At 72.1% G+C, this 17,318-nt stretch overlaps 1 protein-coding gene across 2 annotated transcripts; it reads right to left on the reverse strand.

The window, feature by feature from the left end:
* Positions 1 to 864: 864 nt before the first annotated feature.
* ERBB3 (erb-b2 receptor tyrosine kinase 3) lies at positions 865 to 17,318 on the reverse strand. Of its 2 annotated transcripts, none has more exons than XM_067314034.1 (28): positions 17,171 to 17,318; positions 13,903 to 14,054; positions 13,291 to 13,477; positions 12,449 to 12,574; positions 12,292 to 12,357; positions 12,078 to 12,196; positions 11,183 to 11,324; positions 10,951 to 11,064; positions 10,735 to 10,855; positions 10,588 to 10,661; positions 10,419 to 10,509; positions 9,354 to 9,553; positions 9,137 to 9,269; positions 8,101 to 8,191; positions 7,857 to 8,011; positions 7,685 to 7,738; positions 6,649 to 6,790; positions 6,123 to 6,242; positions 5,945 to 6,043; positions 5,683 to 5,868; positions 5,447 to 5,602; positions 4,693 to 4,768; positions 4,456 to 4,602; positions 3,713 to 3,810; positions 3,464 to 3,628; positions 2,595 to 2,666; positions 2,231 to 2,495; positions 865 to 1,398 (listed from the first exon to the last, which is right to left on the reverse strand). In XM_067314034.1, the coding sequence occupies exons 1-28, from the start codon at positions 17,271 to 17,273 to the stop codon at positions 872 to 874; spliced, it is 3,981 nt and encodes a 1,326-aa protein (XP_067170135.1). In that variant the 5' UTR covers positions 17,274 to 17,318; the 3' UTR covers positions 865 to 871. The 2 variants fall into 2 exon arrangements, with proteins under 2 accessions (XP_067170135.1, XP_067170134.1); XM_067314033.1 differs by having other exon boundaries at positions 3,464 to 3,631; positions 17,171 to 17,317.

The raw sequence follows: 17,318 nt of genomic DNA on the forward strand, positions 1-17,318 counted from the left end.
CAGACCTGACCCCCCCCCCCCCCACCCTGCGCAGGCAGGGGCGGGCGGCGATGCCGGGCTGGGGGGGCAGGCGGGACCCCGCTGCCGGGACCCACGGAGCCCCCTGGCCCCGGGTCCCGCGGCCGCCCGCTGCCGGTGCCCCTGCGCCGTCCTCCGTGCCCGGGGGGGGGGCCACAGGCTCCGATGGGCTCCGGGAAATCCTTGAAAGGCTCCGCTTAAAAAAAACAACCTGGAGAGACCCCCCCCCCGGGGTTTTGCCCTGCTTTTGGGGCGACCCCTAATTAATAACGAGCATCCCAAACGCGCGCAGCCCAGCGCTGCCGGGGGATGCCGACCCCCCCACCCCCCCCAAAAAAAAAAAAAAAAAAAAAAAAACCTTCATCCCGGCTCCAGCAGGGCACGGGGATCCCTGCAAACGAGCTTGGCTTCCTCCTTGCCCAGAAATCCTCCCTCCCTGCCCGAAAGCAGCACGAGCCCCACAGCCCCCCCCCCCCGCCCCCCCCTCCCCACCCAGGGCCCGACTTCGCTCCTTCTGGACCAGGATCCGCTTTGCAGTCGAACCATGCGGAAACGGGGCTTTCCTGCACCTGAGCGGCAGCAGGAATTGCCCTGGGGGGGGGGGGGGCTGCCAGATCTGTGCCCCAGGGAAAGGCCCTGACGGGAGCCGCCTGGGGAAACTGAGGCACGGAGCGGGGATGCCCCAGGGGCGGGGGGGGGGGGGCAGATCCATGCATCGCTCCCCCCCCCCCCTTGCAATTCGGCTCGTGCCCCGTGCCGGGCACAGGGGCTCCTTCATATCCGGGGCGCAAATGCCCCCTGGGACGAGGTGGGGAGCAGGGCGGGGGGGCCAGCGGGGGGGGGGGGGGGTCCCCTACGTCCGCTGGGCGTCCGCCTTGGCGAAGAGGCGGCTGTGCCAGTAGTCGGGGTTGTCGAAGGCGCAGTCCGAGGCCTCCAGGCTCCGCAGGGGCTTCATGAAGGCGGCCGGGGGGCCGGGGGGGCCGCGGCAGCCGGGGCAGCGGCCCCCCCGGGGCGCCAGCACCGCCTCCATCTCCTCGTAGCCCTGCTCCTCGGCAGCCCCCCCGGGCCGCATGTCGGCGTAGCCGTCGTGCCGGGGGCCGGTCACGCTGCCCAGCGAGCGGCTCAGCCGCGGCTGCTTGTTCATGTACTCGTAGTCTTCCTCCTCCTCCTCTTCCTCCTCCTCCTCCTCCTCTTCCTGCTGGCGGCCCGGCGGGGGGACCCCCGCTGCCGGCTCCAAGCCCACCTCCATGTACTCGTAGCCCAGCTCCTCCAGGGAGCCCGGCCGGGCGCCGGGGGGGGGCCCAGGCCGCCGGTTCATGTACTCGTACTCCTCCTCCTCCTCCTCCTCCTCCGGCGCCGAGACCCCGGCGGGCTCCGGCTCTGCGGGTGGGGGGGGGGGGGGGGGGGTGAGACGCCGGCTGTGCCCCCCCCCAACCCCGCCACTGCGGCGTCCCCCCGCTCTGCCTGCCCCACAACTGTCACCCCCCCCCCCCGAGACGTCCCCCTGCCCTGTTGGGATCGACCCCCCCCCCCCCCCCGCTCCATAGAGGCAGAAGCCCCCCAGTTCTGCAAGAACGGACCCCCACCCCACACAGGGGGGATCCCACCCTGCAGTGATGGACCCCCCCCCCACCTTGCAATGAAAGACCCCCACCCTGCATGCACGGGACCCCTATCCTGCAATGAAAGACCCCCCCACCCTGCACAGACCCCCACCCTGCATGCATGGACCCCCCACCTTGCAATGAAAGACCCCCACCCTGCATGCACGGGACCCCTATCCTGCAATGACGGACCCCCCGACCCTGCACGGACCCCGACCCTGCATGCACGGGACCCCTATCCTGCAATGATGGACCCCCACCTTGCATGCATGGACCCCCCACCCTGCAATGAAAGACCCCCACCCTGCATGCACGGGACCTCCATCCTGCAATGACGGACCCCCCCGACCCTGCACGGACCCCCACCCTGCATGCACAGGACCCCTATCCTGCAATGATGGACCCCCACCCTGCACGCATGGACCCCCACCACGCAATGACGGACCCCCGACCCTGCACGGACCCCCACCCTGCATGCATAGGACCCCTATCCTGCAATGATGGACCCCCCCCACCCTGCACGCACAGACCCCCACCTTGCACACACAGCACCCCCAATCTGCACGCAGGGGACCCCCCCCCCGGCCCCCGCCGCCGCGGCCCCTCACCGCGGGCGGCGCAGCTGGGGGTGACGTAGCCGTTGGCGTCCTCCTCGCTGCCCTCGGAGCTGGGGGGCGGCGGGGGGAAGCTCTCGCGCTGCGACAGGTAGGCGCTGTCGCCCCGCGAGCGCAGGCTGCGGCAGAGGCTCCCCGCCAGCGACAGCCCCTCGGCCAGGTCCAGCTCCGACGCCGTGCCCCGGCCCTCCGACGACTCCGACACCGTCCGCCCCAGCGACTCCTGACGGCTGCGCCGCGGCGGCCGGCACCCGCCGCCCTGGGGGACAGCGGGGGTGACGGGGGGGGGGGTCTGGGCGCCCCGCGACCCCCCGCCCCCCCCCCACCCCCCCGGCTGCCCCCCGGCGCCCCGCGGTACCTGGCGGCCGCTGCCGAGGCCGGGCTGGTTCATGGGGATGTAGCCGGCCGGGGGGCTCAGCAGGCTGGGGCTCTGCGGGGGGGGGGAGGCAGCGGGTGACGCCGGGGGGGGACAGTGGGGCTGCGGGAAGGGGCTCGGGGGGGCTGGACCCGTGGGGGAGCCCTGAGGCCACCCACGTCGGGCTCCAGGAGGGGAAGGGGAAGGGGAAGGGGAAGGGGCCGGGGTCTGTCCGGTGCTGTGCCCGGGACCCACAGCCTGCCCCATGCCGTGCCCGGGACCCCGTGCCCCAAATCCTGCCCCGTGCCCCAAATCCTGCCCCATGCCCCAAATCCTGCCCCACGCCTTGCCTGGGACCCCGGGCCCCAAATCCTGCTCCATTCCATGCCCAGGACCCCATGCCCCAAATCCTGCTCCATGCCATGCATGGGACCCCATGCCCCAAATCCTGCCCCACACCATGCCTGTGTCCCAAATCCTGCCCCACGCCTTGCCCGGGACCCCGTGCCCTGCACCCAGCCCCACGCCATACCTGGGACCCCATACCCCAAACCCCTGCCTGGGACCCCGTGCCCCATACCCTGCCCCACGCCATGCCCAGGACCCACAGCCTGCCCCACACCCTGCTCGGGATCCCGTGCCCTGCACTCAGCCCCATGCCGTGCCCAGGACCCCGTGCCCCAAATCCTGCCCCACACCGTGCCCGGGACCCCGTACCCCAAATCCTGCCCGGGACCCCCGGACCTACACCCTGCCCCGTGCCGTGCCCGGGATCCCACGCCCCAAATCCCCACCTGGGACTCTGCACCCCACACTCTGACCAGGACCCCGCGCCCCACACCGTGCCGGGGACCCGCTCTGGGGGGTCTCACCCGGGCAGAGCTGCCCCGCGGCCGCGAGGGGTAGAGCCCGGCGGTGGCGGCGAGGCCGAAGGAGGCGTCCAGCTCCTCCTCCTCCTCCAGCTCCAGGGTCTCCACGTCGTCCAGCTCCTTGTCGCTGAGGGTGGGGGGCTCGGCGGGCGGCGCGGCCCCGCTCTCCTGCTGCGGGGGGGCACGTTATAGGGGCCGCGGCCGGGGGGGGTCCCGAGGGGGGGTCCCGGGGAGGGGGGGGGCCGCGCTCACCTTGATCACCAGGTAGCGCGGCGGGTCGCGGGCCATGCGGGTGAACTCGTTCGCCAGCTCCTTGAAGGTGGGGCGGATGTTCTCGTCGATCATCCAGCCTGCGGGCACCGCCGCGGATCAGACCCGCCGCCGGCACCCCGGGGACCGAGCCGGGATCCCAGGGGCCGAGATGGGACCCCCAGGGATCGAGCCGGGACCCCCAGGGACTGGACTGGGATGCACCCCAGGGGCTGAGCTGGGATCCCAGGGACCAAGCCGGGATTCCCGCAGCCAAGCTGTGTCCCAGGGCCCGAGCTGGGCTCCTGGGACCAAGCCGGGATCCCAGGAATGGAGCCGTGCCGTGCCTTGGGAACTGAGCTGGGATCTGGGGGAACAGAGCTGTGCCGTGTCCCAGGGACCAAGCGGGATCCCAGGGCTGAGCCAAGCCATGTCCCAGGGACTGAGCCAGGACCCAGGACTGAGCTGGGACCCTAGGGACTGAACTGGGATCCTGAGGACTGAGCTGGGACCCCAGGGACCAAACTAGGATCCTGAGGAGTGAGCTGGGACCCCAGGGACTGAGCTGTGCTGTGCCCCTGGGATGGAGCCGCGCCATGCCTCGGGGACCGAGCGGGATCCCAGGGATGGAGCCATGCCACGTCCCGGGGATGGAGCCACACCGTGCCTTGGGGACCGAGCCATGCCACGCTCCCAGGATGGAGCCGTGCCCCCGGGACGGAGCCGCGCGGCACCCCCGCACTCACACTTCACCATGACCATGTAGACGTCGATGGTGCAGATCTGGGGCTGCGAGAGCCGCTCGCCCTTCTCCAGCAGGTCGGGCACCTCGGCGAGGCGGATGCCGGCGTAGGGCTCTGCCCCGAAGGTCATCATCTCCCAGAGCGTCACGCCTGCGGGGAGCGGCCCCGTGAGCCCCCCGCGCGCCCCCGGGCTGGGCTGGGCTGGGCTGGGCTGGGCTGGGGGCCGGCGGCCGCGCTCACCGTAGCTCCAGACGTCGCTCTGGTGCGTGTACTTGCCGAAGTGGATGCTCTCCAGCGCCATCCACTTGATGGGCGTCTGCAAGGCGGGAGCCGGCGGGGTGGGCAGGGGGCTCAGGGACACAGGGCAGGCAGGGGACACCCCACGGCACAGGGAATATCGGGGACACGGAGCGGGCAGGGGACACCCCATGGTGCAGGGGATATCGGGGACACGGGGCAGGCAGGGGACACCCCACGGCGCAGGGAATATCAGGGACACGGAGTGGGCAGGGGACGCCCCACGGCACAGGGAATATCAGGGACACGGAGTGGGCAGGGGACGCCCCACGGCGCAGGGGATATCGGGGACACGGAGTGGGCAGGGGACGCCCCACGGTGCAGGGGATATCGGGGACACGGGGCAGGCAGGGGACACCCCATGGTGCAGGGGGGCTCAGGGACATGGAGCAGGCAGGGGACATCCCACGGTGCAGGGGGGCTCAGGGACACGGGACGGGCAGGGGACACCCCACGGCACAGGGGATATTGGGGACATGGAGCAGGCAGGGAACTCCCCACGGTGCAGGGGATATTGGGGACACGGAGGGGACACAGAGCAGGCAGGGGACACCCCACGGCGCCGGGGATATCGGGGACACGGAGGGGACACAGAACCCCACGGTGCAGGAGATATTGGGAAATGGAAGGACATGACACTCCACGACACAGGGGTTTTTGGGGACAGGGCACCCCGCGGCAGCCGCCGGGCGCCCACCTTGACCTCGTTGTAGAAGTACTTCTTGTCGTCGGGGTAGAGCAGGTCGGCGATGCCGAAGTCGGCCACCTGGGCCTGGCTGGGCGACTTGAGGAGCACGTTGCGGGCGGCCAGGTTGCGGTGCACCATGCGGTGCTCCTCCAGGTAGTACATGCCCTGCGGGCGGGCGTCAGCATCGGCGGGGTTCGGCAGCGGCGCCCGCCCCGCCGCCGCCCCCCCCCCCCCCCAGCACTCACCTTGGCCACCTGCACGCACCAGTTGAGCAGCAGCTGGGGGCTGATGCCGTCGCGGTTCTTGCGGACGTAGTCGAGCAGGGAGCCCAGCGGCAGCAGCTGCGTCACCAGCTGCAGCTGGGCGCCGGGGCAGATGCCCAGCAGCCGCACGATGTAGGCATGGTCCAGGCTGCCGATGGCCAGCATGTGCTGCGGGGGCACCGTCAGCGCCCGCCGGCCCCGGGGAGCCCCGCGGGCGCCCGCCCCGGCCCCCCCCCGCGCTTACGTCGGTGACGGCGTGGAAGGACTGCTGCCCGCTCCAGTCCTGGATCACCTTGATGCTCACGGGGATCTTGATGGAGTCGCCGTTGGGGATCCAGATGCCCTGGCGGGACGGGGAGGCCCTGGGTGAGCGCTGGGGCTGGGGGCGCCCGGCCCCGCGGCCCCCCCGGCCCCCGGCTCACCTTGTGCACGGTCCCGAAGACGCCGGAGCCCAGCACCTTCAGCCGCTTCAGCTCCGTCTCCTTGAAGATGCGGGCCAAAACCTTGTTGGCTTTTTCACTGGGGTCCAGCGGCTCCAGGCTCTGCCCAGCGGGAGACGGAGGCGGATGGAGAAGGACAGGGATGGAGCCAGGGATGGAGATGGACGGGGATGGAGATGGGGATGAACAAGAATGGAGCCAGGGATGGAGATGGGGATGGAGATGGATGGGGATGGGGATGGGGACAGGGATGGGGATGAACAAGAATGGAGCCAGGGATGGAGATGGATGGGAATAGAGAGGGGGAAAGGGAAGGAGAGAGATGAAGACTGATGGGGGTGGGGATGGAGATGGGGACAGGGATGGGAATGGACAAGGATGAAGCCAGGGATGGAGAGGGATTGGGATGGAGGGGGGCGAGGAGGACAGGGACGGAGACGGATGCAGATGTGGACGGGGATGGGGACGGATGGGGGGTGGCGGAGAGGCGCTGCCCCGGCGCCCTCACCTCGCCCCTCTCCAGGTAGCGCCGCATCGCCCGCTTCTTCTGGATCTTCTTGCCCCGCCAGTAGAGCAGGGTGAGGAGGAAGCAGGAGCAGGAGAGGAAGAGCCCGCCGACCACCATCACGGCGATGACCGTGGGGGTTTTCCTGGGCGCGGAGGGCGCGGGCTGAGCCGGGCTGCGGGGCGCGGGCAGGCCCCGGCAGCGCACCCGCCCCACCGCCGCACCCCACGCGCTTCCCACGGCCCTCCCTGCCGCGGGGGCGGCCGCCGGATCCGGCCGCGGTGACGGCGCTGGGGCGCGGCGCGGGCAGGGCTGGGCCGCTGCCCCGGGGCCTGCGCGGGCAGGGAACAGCCCCGGAGCGGGGCGGCACGGCACGGCGCAGCACAGAACGGTGCAATACAGCACAGCGCGGCACGGAGCAGCACGGCACAGCACGGAGCAGCGCAATATAGCACAGCACAGCACGGTGCAGCATGGCACGGCATGGCATAGCACGGAGCAGCATGGAGCAGCATAGCACAGGATGGAGCAGGACAACATAGCACAGCATGGCACGGAGCAGCATGACACAGCACGGAGCAGCGCAATATAGCACAGCACGGCACGGCGCAGCACAGCACAGCACAGTGCAGCACAGCATGGCACAGCGCAGCATGGCATGGCATGGAGCAGCATGGCACAGCAAGGCACAGAGCAATATAACACGGCATGGCATGATGCAGCACGGCATGGTGCAGCACAGGATGGCAGTGCAGCATTGCACGGCACAGCACAGCATGGCACAGTGCAGCATTGCACAGCACGGCATGGTGCAGCATGGCATGGCACGGGATGACACTGCAACATTGCCTGGCACAGCATTGCACAGCACAGCGCAACATTGCACGGCACAGCACGGTGCGGTGCAGCATTGCACGGCATGGTACAGTGCAGCACAGCATGGTGCAGCCCGGCACGGCCAGGGCAGAGGGTCCCCAGCGCAAGCTGCGCGCCCCGGGACCGATTGGGGCCCGGCCAGGCAGCCGCCGCCCCGCGGTACCTGGAGATGGGCAGGGGCTCCCCCAGGCAGTCCTGCAGCAGCGGCCCCAGGCACCTGCGGAGCCGGAGCCGGGGGTGAGACGCGGTGCGGCTGGTTCCCCCCCTCCCCAAACCAGACGCCTGGGGGGGGGGGGGTCCCATGCCCCCCGCTCCCGCCCGGCGCCCCGGCGCACCCGCGGGTGCAGTTCTCGTGGCAGGGCCGGCACTCGCGGCTGGCGTCGGGGTACTTGTAGATGGGGCCGCGCTCGCCCAGGATGCCCTCGGGGCAGCTCTCCACGCAGTGCGGCCCGTCCCGGTAGTGAGCGCAGCGGGTGCAGGTGTCAGCGCCCTGCGGGATGGGACGGAACGGGATGGGATGGGGGGTGCGTGAGGACCCGCGGGGCCGTTGCTGCCGCGGGTGCCCGGCCGGGGCCGTACCGAGCCGTTGCAGGTGACGCTGCCCTCCATGCGCTCGCACTCGGGGTGGCACTCGAAGCACTCGTTCCCCTGCGCGAACTCCCGCGTCTCGCTGCGGGGACGAGGCGAGGGTCAGCGGCCGGGCGGCCTCGGCTCCATCGCTCTGTCCTGCCCCGGTGCCCAGCCTGGGCTCCATCCCTGGATCCCTCCCTGCTGTTTGCCCCGGGGTCCATCCCTTCCCGGGGACCATCCCATCCCAGTGCCCACCCCAGGGTCCATCCCACCCCCGTACCTACCCCGGCAACCATCCCACACTGGTACTGGTCCAAGGATCCATCCCACCCTGGTACCTGCCCTGGGGTTCATCCCTCCCCAGGGTCCATCCCTCCCTGGGGATCATTCCAGGCCAGTACTTATCCCGGGTCCATCCTGCCCTGGTACCTGCCCCAGCATCCATCCCGCCCCAGTATATGCCCCAGGGACCATCCTGATCCAGCACCTGCCCTGGGGATCATCCCATCCTGGTACCTGCCCCGGGGATCATCCCATCCTGGTACCTGCCCCAGGGTCCATCCCACCTTGGTATCTGCCCCGGGGTCCCTCCCACCCTGGGATCCATCTCACCCTGGGGTCCATCCCAGCATCCATCCCATCCTGGTACCCACCCCAGGGTCCATCCCGCCCCAGTACATGCCCCAGGGTCCATCCTGCTCCAGCACCTTCACAGGGGTCCATCCCACCCTGGTACCTGCTCTGGGAACCATCTGACCCTGGTACCTGCCCCGGGGTCCATCCCACCCTGGAATCTGCCCCGGGGTCCCTCCTGCCCTGGGATTCATCCCACCCTGGGGTCCATCCCATCCTGGTACCCACCCCAGGGTCCATCCCGCCCCAGTACATGCCCCAGGGTCCATCCTGCTCCAGCACCTTCACAGGGGTCCATCCCACCCTGGTACCCGCCCTGGGGTCCATCCCGCCCTGGAATCTGCCCCGGGGTCCCTCCCGCCCCAGGTTTCCTGCCGCCCCGGGGTCCCTCCCGCCCCGGCCCCCTCCGTACCCCTGGAAGAAGTGGCAGGAGGCGACGCAGACGCCCCGGCGGCTGTAGTGACGGCAGGAGAGGCACTGCTCGGGGCCGGGGCCCCAGCAGCCGTCGGGGGAGCACAGCGGGTCGCACACCTTCCCCTCTTGCTCTGCGGGGAAGGGGGGGCTCAGCGGGGGCCGCGCGGCCCCGGGAGCCTGCACCCGCCCCGGCGCGGGGCCCCCGGCCCACTCACGGCACTTGCTGCGCGGCTTGTTGTTCTTGATGTCGAGGTCGGCGCGGCGGCGCGACAGGGCGGCCCACTGCACGGTGTGGTAGTAGCAGAGGCGGCGGTTCTCGGTGATGTACACCTTGCCGGCGCTCACCTCCCGCAGCGAGCGCAGCCCCAGCGACGTCACGTTCTCGTTCTTCATGATGAGCAGCGAGAAGCCGCGGCTGCGGGGCGGCCGGTCAGGGCGCCGGGGTCCCCTCCGGCTCCGGGGAGCGGGGACGCAGGGACGGGAGGTGGTGGGGATGCAGGGACAGGGATGCAGGGACGGGAGGTGGTGGGGATGCAGGGACAGGGATGCAGGGATGGGAGGTGGTGGGGATGCAGGGACAGGGATGCAGGGATGGGAGGTGGTGGGGATGCAGGGACGGGAGGTGATGGGGATGCAGGGACGGGAGGTGGTGGGGATGCAGGGACGGGAGGTGGTGGGGATGCAGGGACGGGAGGTGATGGGGATGCAGGGACGGGAGGTGATGGGGATGCAGGGACAGGGATGCAGGGACGGGAGGTGATGGGGATGCAGGGACAGGGATACAGGGACGGGAGGTGATGGGGATGCAGGGACAGGGATACAGGGACGGGAGGTGATGGGGATGCAGGGACAGGGATGCAGGGACGGGAGGTGATGGGGATGCAGGGACAGGGATGCAGGGACGGGAGGTGATGGGGATGCAGGGACAGGGATGCAGGGACGGGAGGTGATGGGGATGCAGGGACAGGGATACAGGGACGGGAGGTGATGGGGATGCAGGGACAGGGATGCAGGGACGGGAGGTGATGGGGATGCAGGGACAGGGATGCAGGGACGGGAGGTGATGGGGATGCAGGGACAGGGATGCAGGGACGGGAGGTGATGGGGATGCAGGGACAGGGATACAGGGACGGGAGGTGATGGGGATGCAGGGACAGGGATACAGGGACGGGAGGTGATGGGGATGCAGGGACAGGGATACAGGGACGGGAGGTGATGGGGATGCAGGGACAGGGATGCAGGGACAGGAGGTGATGGGGACCACGGTGATGGGGACTCACTTGTAGAGGCTCCGTCCCCCGATGGTGACGAGGTTGGAGAAGACGCTGAAGTTGTGCATGTGCTTGGGCCAGGACTGGATGTTGAGGTAGCCTGGGGGGACGCGGGGCCGGGGTCAGGGTGGCTCCGGCGGGTCCCGGCGGATCCCAGCCGCCCCAGCACCCGGCTCACCCGTGATCTCCCGCACCGTCCGGAAGACGTTGAGCTTCTCGGGGTCGAGCGCCGAGATGTTGCGCCAGGGATCCCTGCGGGAGCCGGAGGCCGTCAGCGGGGCCGGGGACACGGCAGCGTCCCCGCGGCCCCCGGGGCCCCGCTCACCCCTCCAGGCCGGTGATGAGGAAGTCGAGGTTGCCCAGGATCTTGGTGCAGTTCACGAAGGTGTCGATGTTGCTGGAGTCCACGGTCTGGTACTTGCTGCCGGCGCCGGTGCCCTCGCAGGCTGGGGGGGCCGGGCGGGTGAGAGCCGCCCTCGCCGCCCCGTCCCCGTCCCCGTCCCCATCCCGTCCTCATCCCCGTCCCCATCCCCATCCCTACCCTTGGGGCACAGCCCCGAGCAGGGCTCGCACATCTTCATCCCGTTCTTCTCCACCTCCATCTTGTCGTTGGGGCAGGCGCGGACGCAGGAGCTCTGGTCCACCACGAAGTTATCTGCGGGGGGAGACGGGGGGGGGGGGTGAGGGCCGCGCGGGGCCCGGACGCCTGGGCCCTCGCCCGGACGCCTGGGCCCTCGCCCGCCGGCCCTCCCCGCCGCGGCGCCCCGGCTCACGCGGGCAGCTCCGGACGCAGATGCCCCCGTACTGGTACTTGGTGTCGGGGTTGGGCTCCAGCTGGAAGGTGAGTCTGTTGTAGATGAGGGGCCGGGGGCAGAGCGGCACGCAGGCCCCGCTGTCGTTGAAGTGCCGGCACGCCTGCGGCGGGGACGGTCAGAGCGCTGAGCGCGGACGCACGGACGCAGCCCCGCGCGGACGCACGCGCAGAGCCACGCCAGACACACGGATGCAGCACAGACACACGCACAGAGCCCCGCCGGACGCGCGGACGCAGACCCGTACGGACACACAGACAGCGCCATGCCGGACGCAGCACGGGTGCACGCATGCACGGACACAGGGGTGCATGGACACACAGGTGCAGTGATGCATGGACACAGCGCTGGATGCATGGGCACACGGACGGACAGACACAGGGGTGCACGGACACACGGACACCTCCCTCGCATGGCCAGCATCACCCCACGCCCACCCCGGGGTGCACAGGTGAGACCCCTCCCCACAGACTGACAGACATGCAGGTGCATGGACAGATGCAGGGATGGATGCATGGACAGGCAGATGCATGGACACACGGACACCTCCCTTGTGTGGCCAGCATCACCCCATGCCCACCCCCCCCCCCCCGGGGTGCACGGGTGAGACCCCTCCCTGCAGACAGACAGCCGGACGGTTGCACGGATGGATGCACGGACAGATGCACGGACGGACAGATGCACGGACCCACGGACACCTCCCTTGCCCAGCACGGCCAGCATCGCCCCACGCCCGCCCCAGCTGAGACCCTTCCCCACGGAGGGGCCACCGGGCGGACACCCCCCCCCCCCCAACCACAGAGGGACGGACGGAGGGACGGACGGATGGACAGACAGACGGACGGGGGGCACCTACGAAGCAGTGGCTGTGGCGGGGGCCGGTGCAGCCCCCCGCGCACTCCTCGTGGCAGCACTCGTTGGGCGCCCGCCCGAAGCAGCGCCCGTTGCACTGGGGGGCGCAGATGGTCTTCGTCACTGCCGGGGGGGGGGGGCGGGGGGTCAGCGGGGGGGGGGGGGGGCCCGAACCGGCCCAGCCCCTCCCCCCGCCCGCCCGCCCCCCCCGTACCCACGTTTCTGGCAGTCCTCGGGGCCGGGGCCCCAGCAGTGGCCGCCGCAGCTCTCGTGGCACGGGGCGCCTGCGGGAGGAGCGCAGCGGGGTCGGCACCCGAGGCCGCCGCGCAGCCCCGGACGCCTGGGCCCCGCCGCCCCCCCAACCCCGGCGCTCACAGCTGCGGCCGTTGTCGCCCACCACGGGCTCCAGGCGGGCGTCCCGCATGATGTCCCGCCACTCCACCGTGTCCACGTGGCAGAGCTGCTCGTTCTTCTCGATGTAGACGCCGCCGGCCAGGATCTCTGCGGGGATGGAGCGGCGGCGCTGCGGGGGGGGGGCCGGGGACCCCCCCCCCCCCACCGCCTTCAGCCCTCCCCTCCTCTTCCTCCCTCGGAGCCCCCCCCAGCCCTTCCTGTGGCCCCAGGGTGCATGGGGGGAGGGTGCTGCTATGGGGTGCACGGGGTGCATGGGGGGGATGACCCCACTGCAGGGTGCATGCAGGATTGCACTGCTCCGGGGTGCACGGGGGGACGGCAGCGCTATGGGGTGCATGGGGGGGCAGCGCTCATATGGGGTGCATGGGGTGCATGGGGGATTGCACTGCTCCGGGCTGCACAGGGGGACGGCACTGCTATGGGGTGCACGAGGGGACAACCCCCACTCCAGGGTGCATGGGGGACTGCACTGCTCTGGGGTGCATGGGGGGACGGCACTGCTATGGGGTGCATGGGGGACAGCCCCACTGCAGGGTGCACAAGGGGATGGCAGCGCTATGGGGTGCACGGGGTGCATGGGGGGACGACCCCACTGCAGGGTGCATGCAGAATTGCACTGCTCTGGGGTGCACGGGGGGACGGTCCCATTCCAGGGTGCATGGGGGATTGCACTGCTCCGGCGTGCATGGGGGGACGGCCCCGCTATGGGGTGCGCGGGGGGGCGGCCCCGCTCCGGGGCGTGCGGGGGGGGGACAGCACCGTGGCAGCAGGGCCCCGGGGGCTGAGCTGCGGCGGGGGCTCACCGGTGAGCTGGTTGAGGCCGAGGTGGCGCAGGGCGTGCGTGGTGTTGGGGTTGTAGTTGAGCAGCACGAAGAGCGCGTACTTCTCCTCGTAGAACTGGGTGCCGCGGATGACGCGCAGGTTCTGCAGCGGCAGCGCCGCGAAGACGTTCATGGCGATGAGGATGTAGCCCGTCACCTCGCGGATGGTCTGCGGGTGGCGGATGGTCAGCGCCCCTCGCACGAGGACCCGCTCGCACGAGGACCCCGCTCGCACGAGGACCCCGCTCGCACGAGGACCCTGCTTGCACGAGGATCCCCTTGCACAAGGATCCCCCTTGCACAAGGATCCCCCTCGCACAAGGACCCTGCTCGCACAAGGATCTCCCTTGCACAAGGACCCTGCTCGCACGAGGATCCCCTTGCACAAGGATCCCCCTTGCATGAGGTCCCTGCTTGCACGAAGATCCCCCTCGCACAAGGACCCTGCTCGCACAAGGATCTCCCTTGCACGAGGACCCCGCTCGCACGAGGATCCCCTTGCACGAGGATCCCCCTTGCATGAGGTCCCTGCTTGCACGAGGTCCCCCCCTCGCACGAGGACCCCCCCTCGCACGAGGACCCCCCCTCGCGCACCTGCAGGAAGGAGAGGTCCTGCGTGTGGTCGATGAGGACGATCTCCAGGTTGCCCATGACGATCTCGCAGTTGTTGTACATCTTGTGCAGGGTCTGGTACTGGTGCTGGGCGTCCCCCGTGACGCTGAGCCCGTTGAGGGTCCCCGCGCACACTGCGGGCAGGGCAGCGTGGGCGACGTGCCGATGGCGCGGCCCCCCCCCCCCAGGGCCACCGCGGCCCCCACGATGGCCGGGTCCCCTCCTTGATGACCACAGCCATGTCCCCCCATGGTGGCCACGACCATGTTGCCCATGGTGGCCTTGTCCCCACCTCGATGGCCCCATCTCGTCCCCACCCCCCCCCATGGTGCCGCTGTCCCCCCCCGGATGGCCACGGCCACATCTCCCCATGGCATCCCGGTCCCCCTGCAGCGTCCATGTCCCCCCACGGTGGCCAGGTCCCTGCTGCCCCCGGTGGCCTTGTCCTCCCCTCGATGGCCGCTGCCACATCCCCCCGCGGCGTCCCCGTCCCCCGGCGTCCCCCCGCTCCCCCGCGGGCGCCCGAACCGGCCGGGCGAGCTGCACCCCGCGCGGTTGCGCAAGGACGGCGCCGCGGGCAGGGCCCCCCCCCGCGCTCCCGGACTTTGGCCTCCCCCAGCCCGGACGCCTGGGCCCCTGCCCAGCCGTGGAGGGGGGGGGGGGTGGCGGAGGCGCCGAGCCCCCCCCCTTTGGCCCCCCCCGGCGCTGCCCGGGGCCGCGGCTGCACAGGGCCCCTTTGTGCGCGGGGGGCAGGACGCGGCCCCCTCCCCGCCGCCGCCGCCGCACAAAGGGGCGATTGTGGCGCCCGGGGGCCCCCCGAAATGTCCCCCCACCCCCGTGCCCCGGGGGCAGAGCCGGGGGGCCGCGCTGTGCCGCCCCCCCCCCCCAAGCCCCGGCCTGAGTCAGGCCCCTGCTGCCCCCGGGGGGGGGGGGGCGAGGGGGGGCCGCGGCGGGTAAATGGCAGCTTTGTGCCGGCGGGTCGTGCGCGGGGGCAGAGGCGGCCCTGCGCCCCCTCCCCGGCGCGGCTGCCGGAAGCCGGGGCCGCCTGCAGAGAACGGGCAGCTCGGTGCACGCGGAGGCCGGGCTGCGCGGCTCGGCCCCCCCCCCCCACCCAGGGACGCTGGGGCAGGAGCTATTTTCATCAGGGAAGGGGCTATAAAAAGGTCCCAGCTGCCTGCGGGTCTGGGGGAGGGCGGAGGGGCTCGGCCCAGCCCCGACGCCCCGGGGATGGGCATAGCCGGGAGAGCACCGAGCCGGGGCGCTGGGACCCCCCAGAAGCACCGGGGGGGGGGGGGGTGGCAAAGGGAGAGCGGGGGCGTGCCAGGCCCGGACGCCTGGGCCCCGAGGCGCCCCCGGGGGGGGCTGCGGAGTGGAGCGGGACCCCGGGAATCCCGTGGGCAGCAGCGGGGCCGGGAACAAGTGGCACTTTGAGACGAGGCCGGTGAATCATTAACCGCGGCACAAAGGGCCGGGTGGGACGGATCCGGGGGCCCCGGGCCGCCCCGCTCCAGGGGGACCGAGGCCCGGGGGGGGCCCAGGCGTCCGGGGCCGAGGGCGTCGTCATCCCCGGAGTGCACCTGCCTCCGGCCGGCTGCCAGGGCCCCCCGGGGGCCAGCGCGCGGCGTCGCCCGGCCGGGCGTTATCAGCACGGGGCCCCGCTGGCAGCTCCGGCACGTCGCTGCTATCTGCCGCATGCCATCGCGCCGCCCGCGAGGCCCCACGCCAGCGCCGCAAAGAGGGCCCAGGCGTCCGGGAGGGGCGAGGGGGGGAAGGGACCCAGGCGTCCGGGCCCCCCTCTCCCGGCCCGGGCAGGCGGGGGGAGCGGGGCCCCGACCTCCCGGCCCTCGGCGGCACAAAGGGGGTCTGTGTGTGCGGGGCAGCCGCCGCCGCGGGGCCGGATCCCAGCCCCGGCCCCGAACAAAGGGGCACAGAGCCGGCGCCGGGCACCGGCCCCAGCCGGCCCCGCGGAGGGACGGGGATGGGGACGGGGCGGGCTGGGAGGCGGCGGAGCAGGGCTGGCTCCGCGGGACGGGCACCTGCGGGCTCCCCGCGGCCCCCCTGCAATTCGGTCCCAGGCCCCCGTGCGAACCGGCCCTCGTGCAAAGCAGCCCCTGCACGAGCCAGTTCCCGCGCGAGCCGGCCCCGGGCATCGCCGGCAGCACGTGGCCAGGCCCAGCGGCACCGAGGTGCTGGCGACGGGGCCCCGTTTATTCCTCCCTTTCCCCCTTTCCCGAAACCGCCCCACCCAGCAACGCAGATGACACAGAGATTTTGCACCCGCGCGCACACACACGGCACGTTCGCACCGCTGACGTGCGCCCGGCTCCACCTTTGCGTCCAGCCCTCGATGTTTTCGTTTTGGGGCTGAAAAACAACTCCCGGGCGGCCCTTTCCTTCCGGGAACGTCCCCCCGCCACCGCTTTCTCCCGCCTTCCGCCTCCCCGAAACGGCGGGGCCGAGGCGAGGTGCCTCCGTCGCACCCTCCGGCCACGCCGCAGCCCGGACGGGGCGGGCAGGGCCTGGGCACGGGGGACCCGGGGGGCAGCGCTGGCCCCGCGGGGGCCGGAGGGTCTCCCGCTCCGGGTATCCGGGGGAGGCCGGTCCCGGATCCGGATTCCAGCGGCATTGCTGGAGGCGCGCGGCCGGTCCCAGAGCCTAAAATTAGCCGGCAGCTGCGGGGCGCACAGGTGCCGGCGTGGCGTGGGGTGGCTGGCGGGAGGGAGGGCGTCGAGCCCCCGGCCCGGCCGGCGGCTCCGGGGGGACACGGCCGGTTCCCCCGGCCGCCGGGGCTCTGTGGGGCCGGTTCCCCCGGCCGGGGCCGCACAGTCCCCAGGAGCCCCTCGGTCACGGCGTCGGGGCACAGCCCCGGGAACGGGGAACTGCCGCAAACACTGGCACCAGCCCGGCGGGACCCCCACGTCCCCGGGACCCCCGCGCAGCCCCGGGATGGTCGGGGGCACCGGTCCCCCCACGCGCTCCGGGACCCCCGGTCCCCCCCCCCGTGCAGCCCCGGAGCCGTCGGGGGGACCGGGGCACGCGGCCGCCGCGGGATCCCCCTGCAACCCCGCGATTCCCGAGCGCTCCCGGCTCCTTCCCAGGGCTTCCTGGTCCCTCCGCGCTGCCCCAGCACGGTCGGGCGCCCCGGTCCCGCCGTGCAGCCCCGGTCCCGCCGGGTGCTCCCGGTGCCCGCGACCGTCCCGGGATCCTCGTGCAGCCCCGCGATCCCCGGTGCCCGATGCTCGGTGCTCACCTGCCTGCGCGGAGCCGGCGGCCGGGGCGCAGAGCAGCAGCAGCGCCCAGGGCAGCGCGCCGGACCGGTGCCGGGGCCGGTGCCGGTGCCGGGCCGGGGCCATGGTCGGCGCCTCGGCGCGGAGCCGGCGGAGCAGGGCCCGGCGGGC

Source organism: Apteryx mantelli, chromosome 33 (genome assembly GCF_036417845.1).
Source record: "Apteryx mantelli isolate bAptMan1 chromosome 33, bAptMan1.hap1, whole genome shotgun sequence".
NCBI classification, from domain to species: Eukaryota; Metazoa; Chordata; class Aves; order Apterygiformes; family Apterygidae; genus Apteryx; species Apteryx mantelli.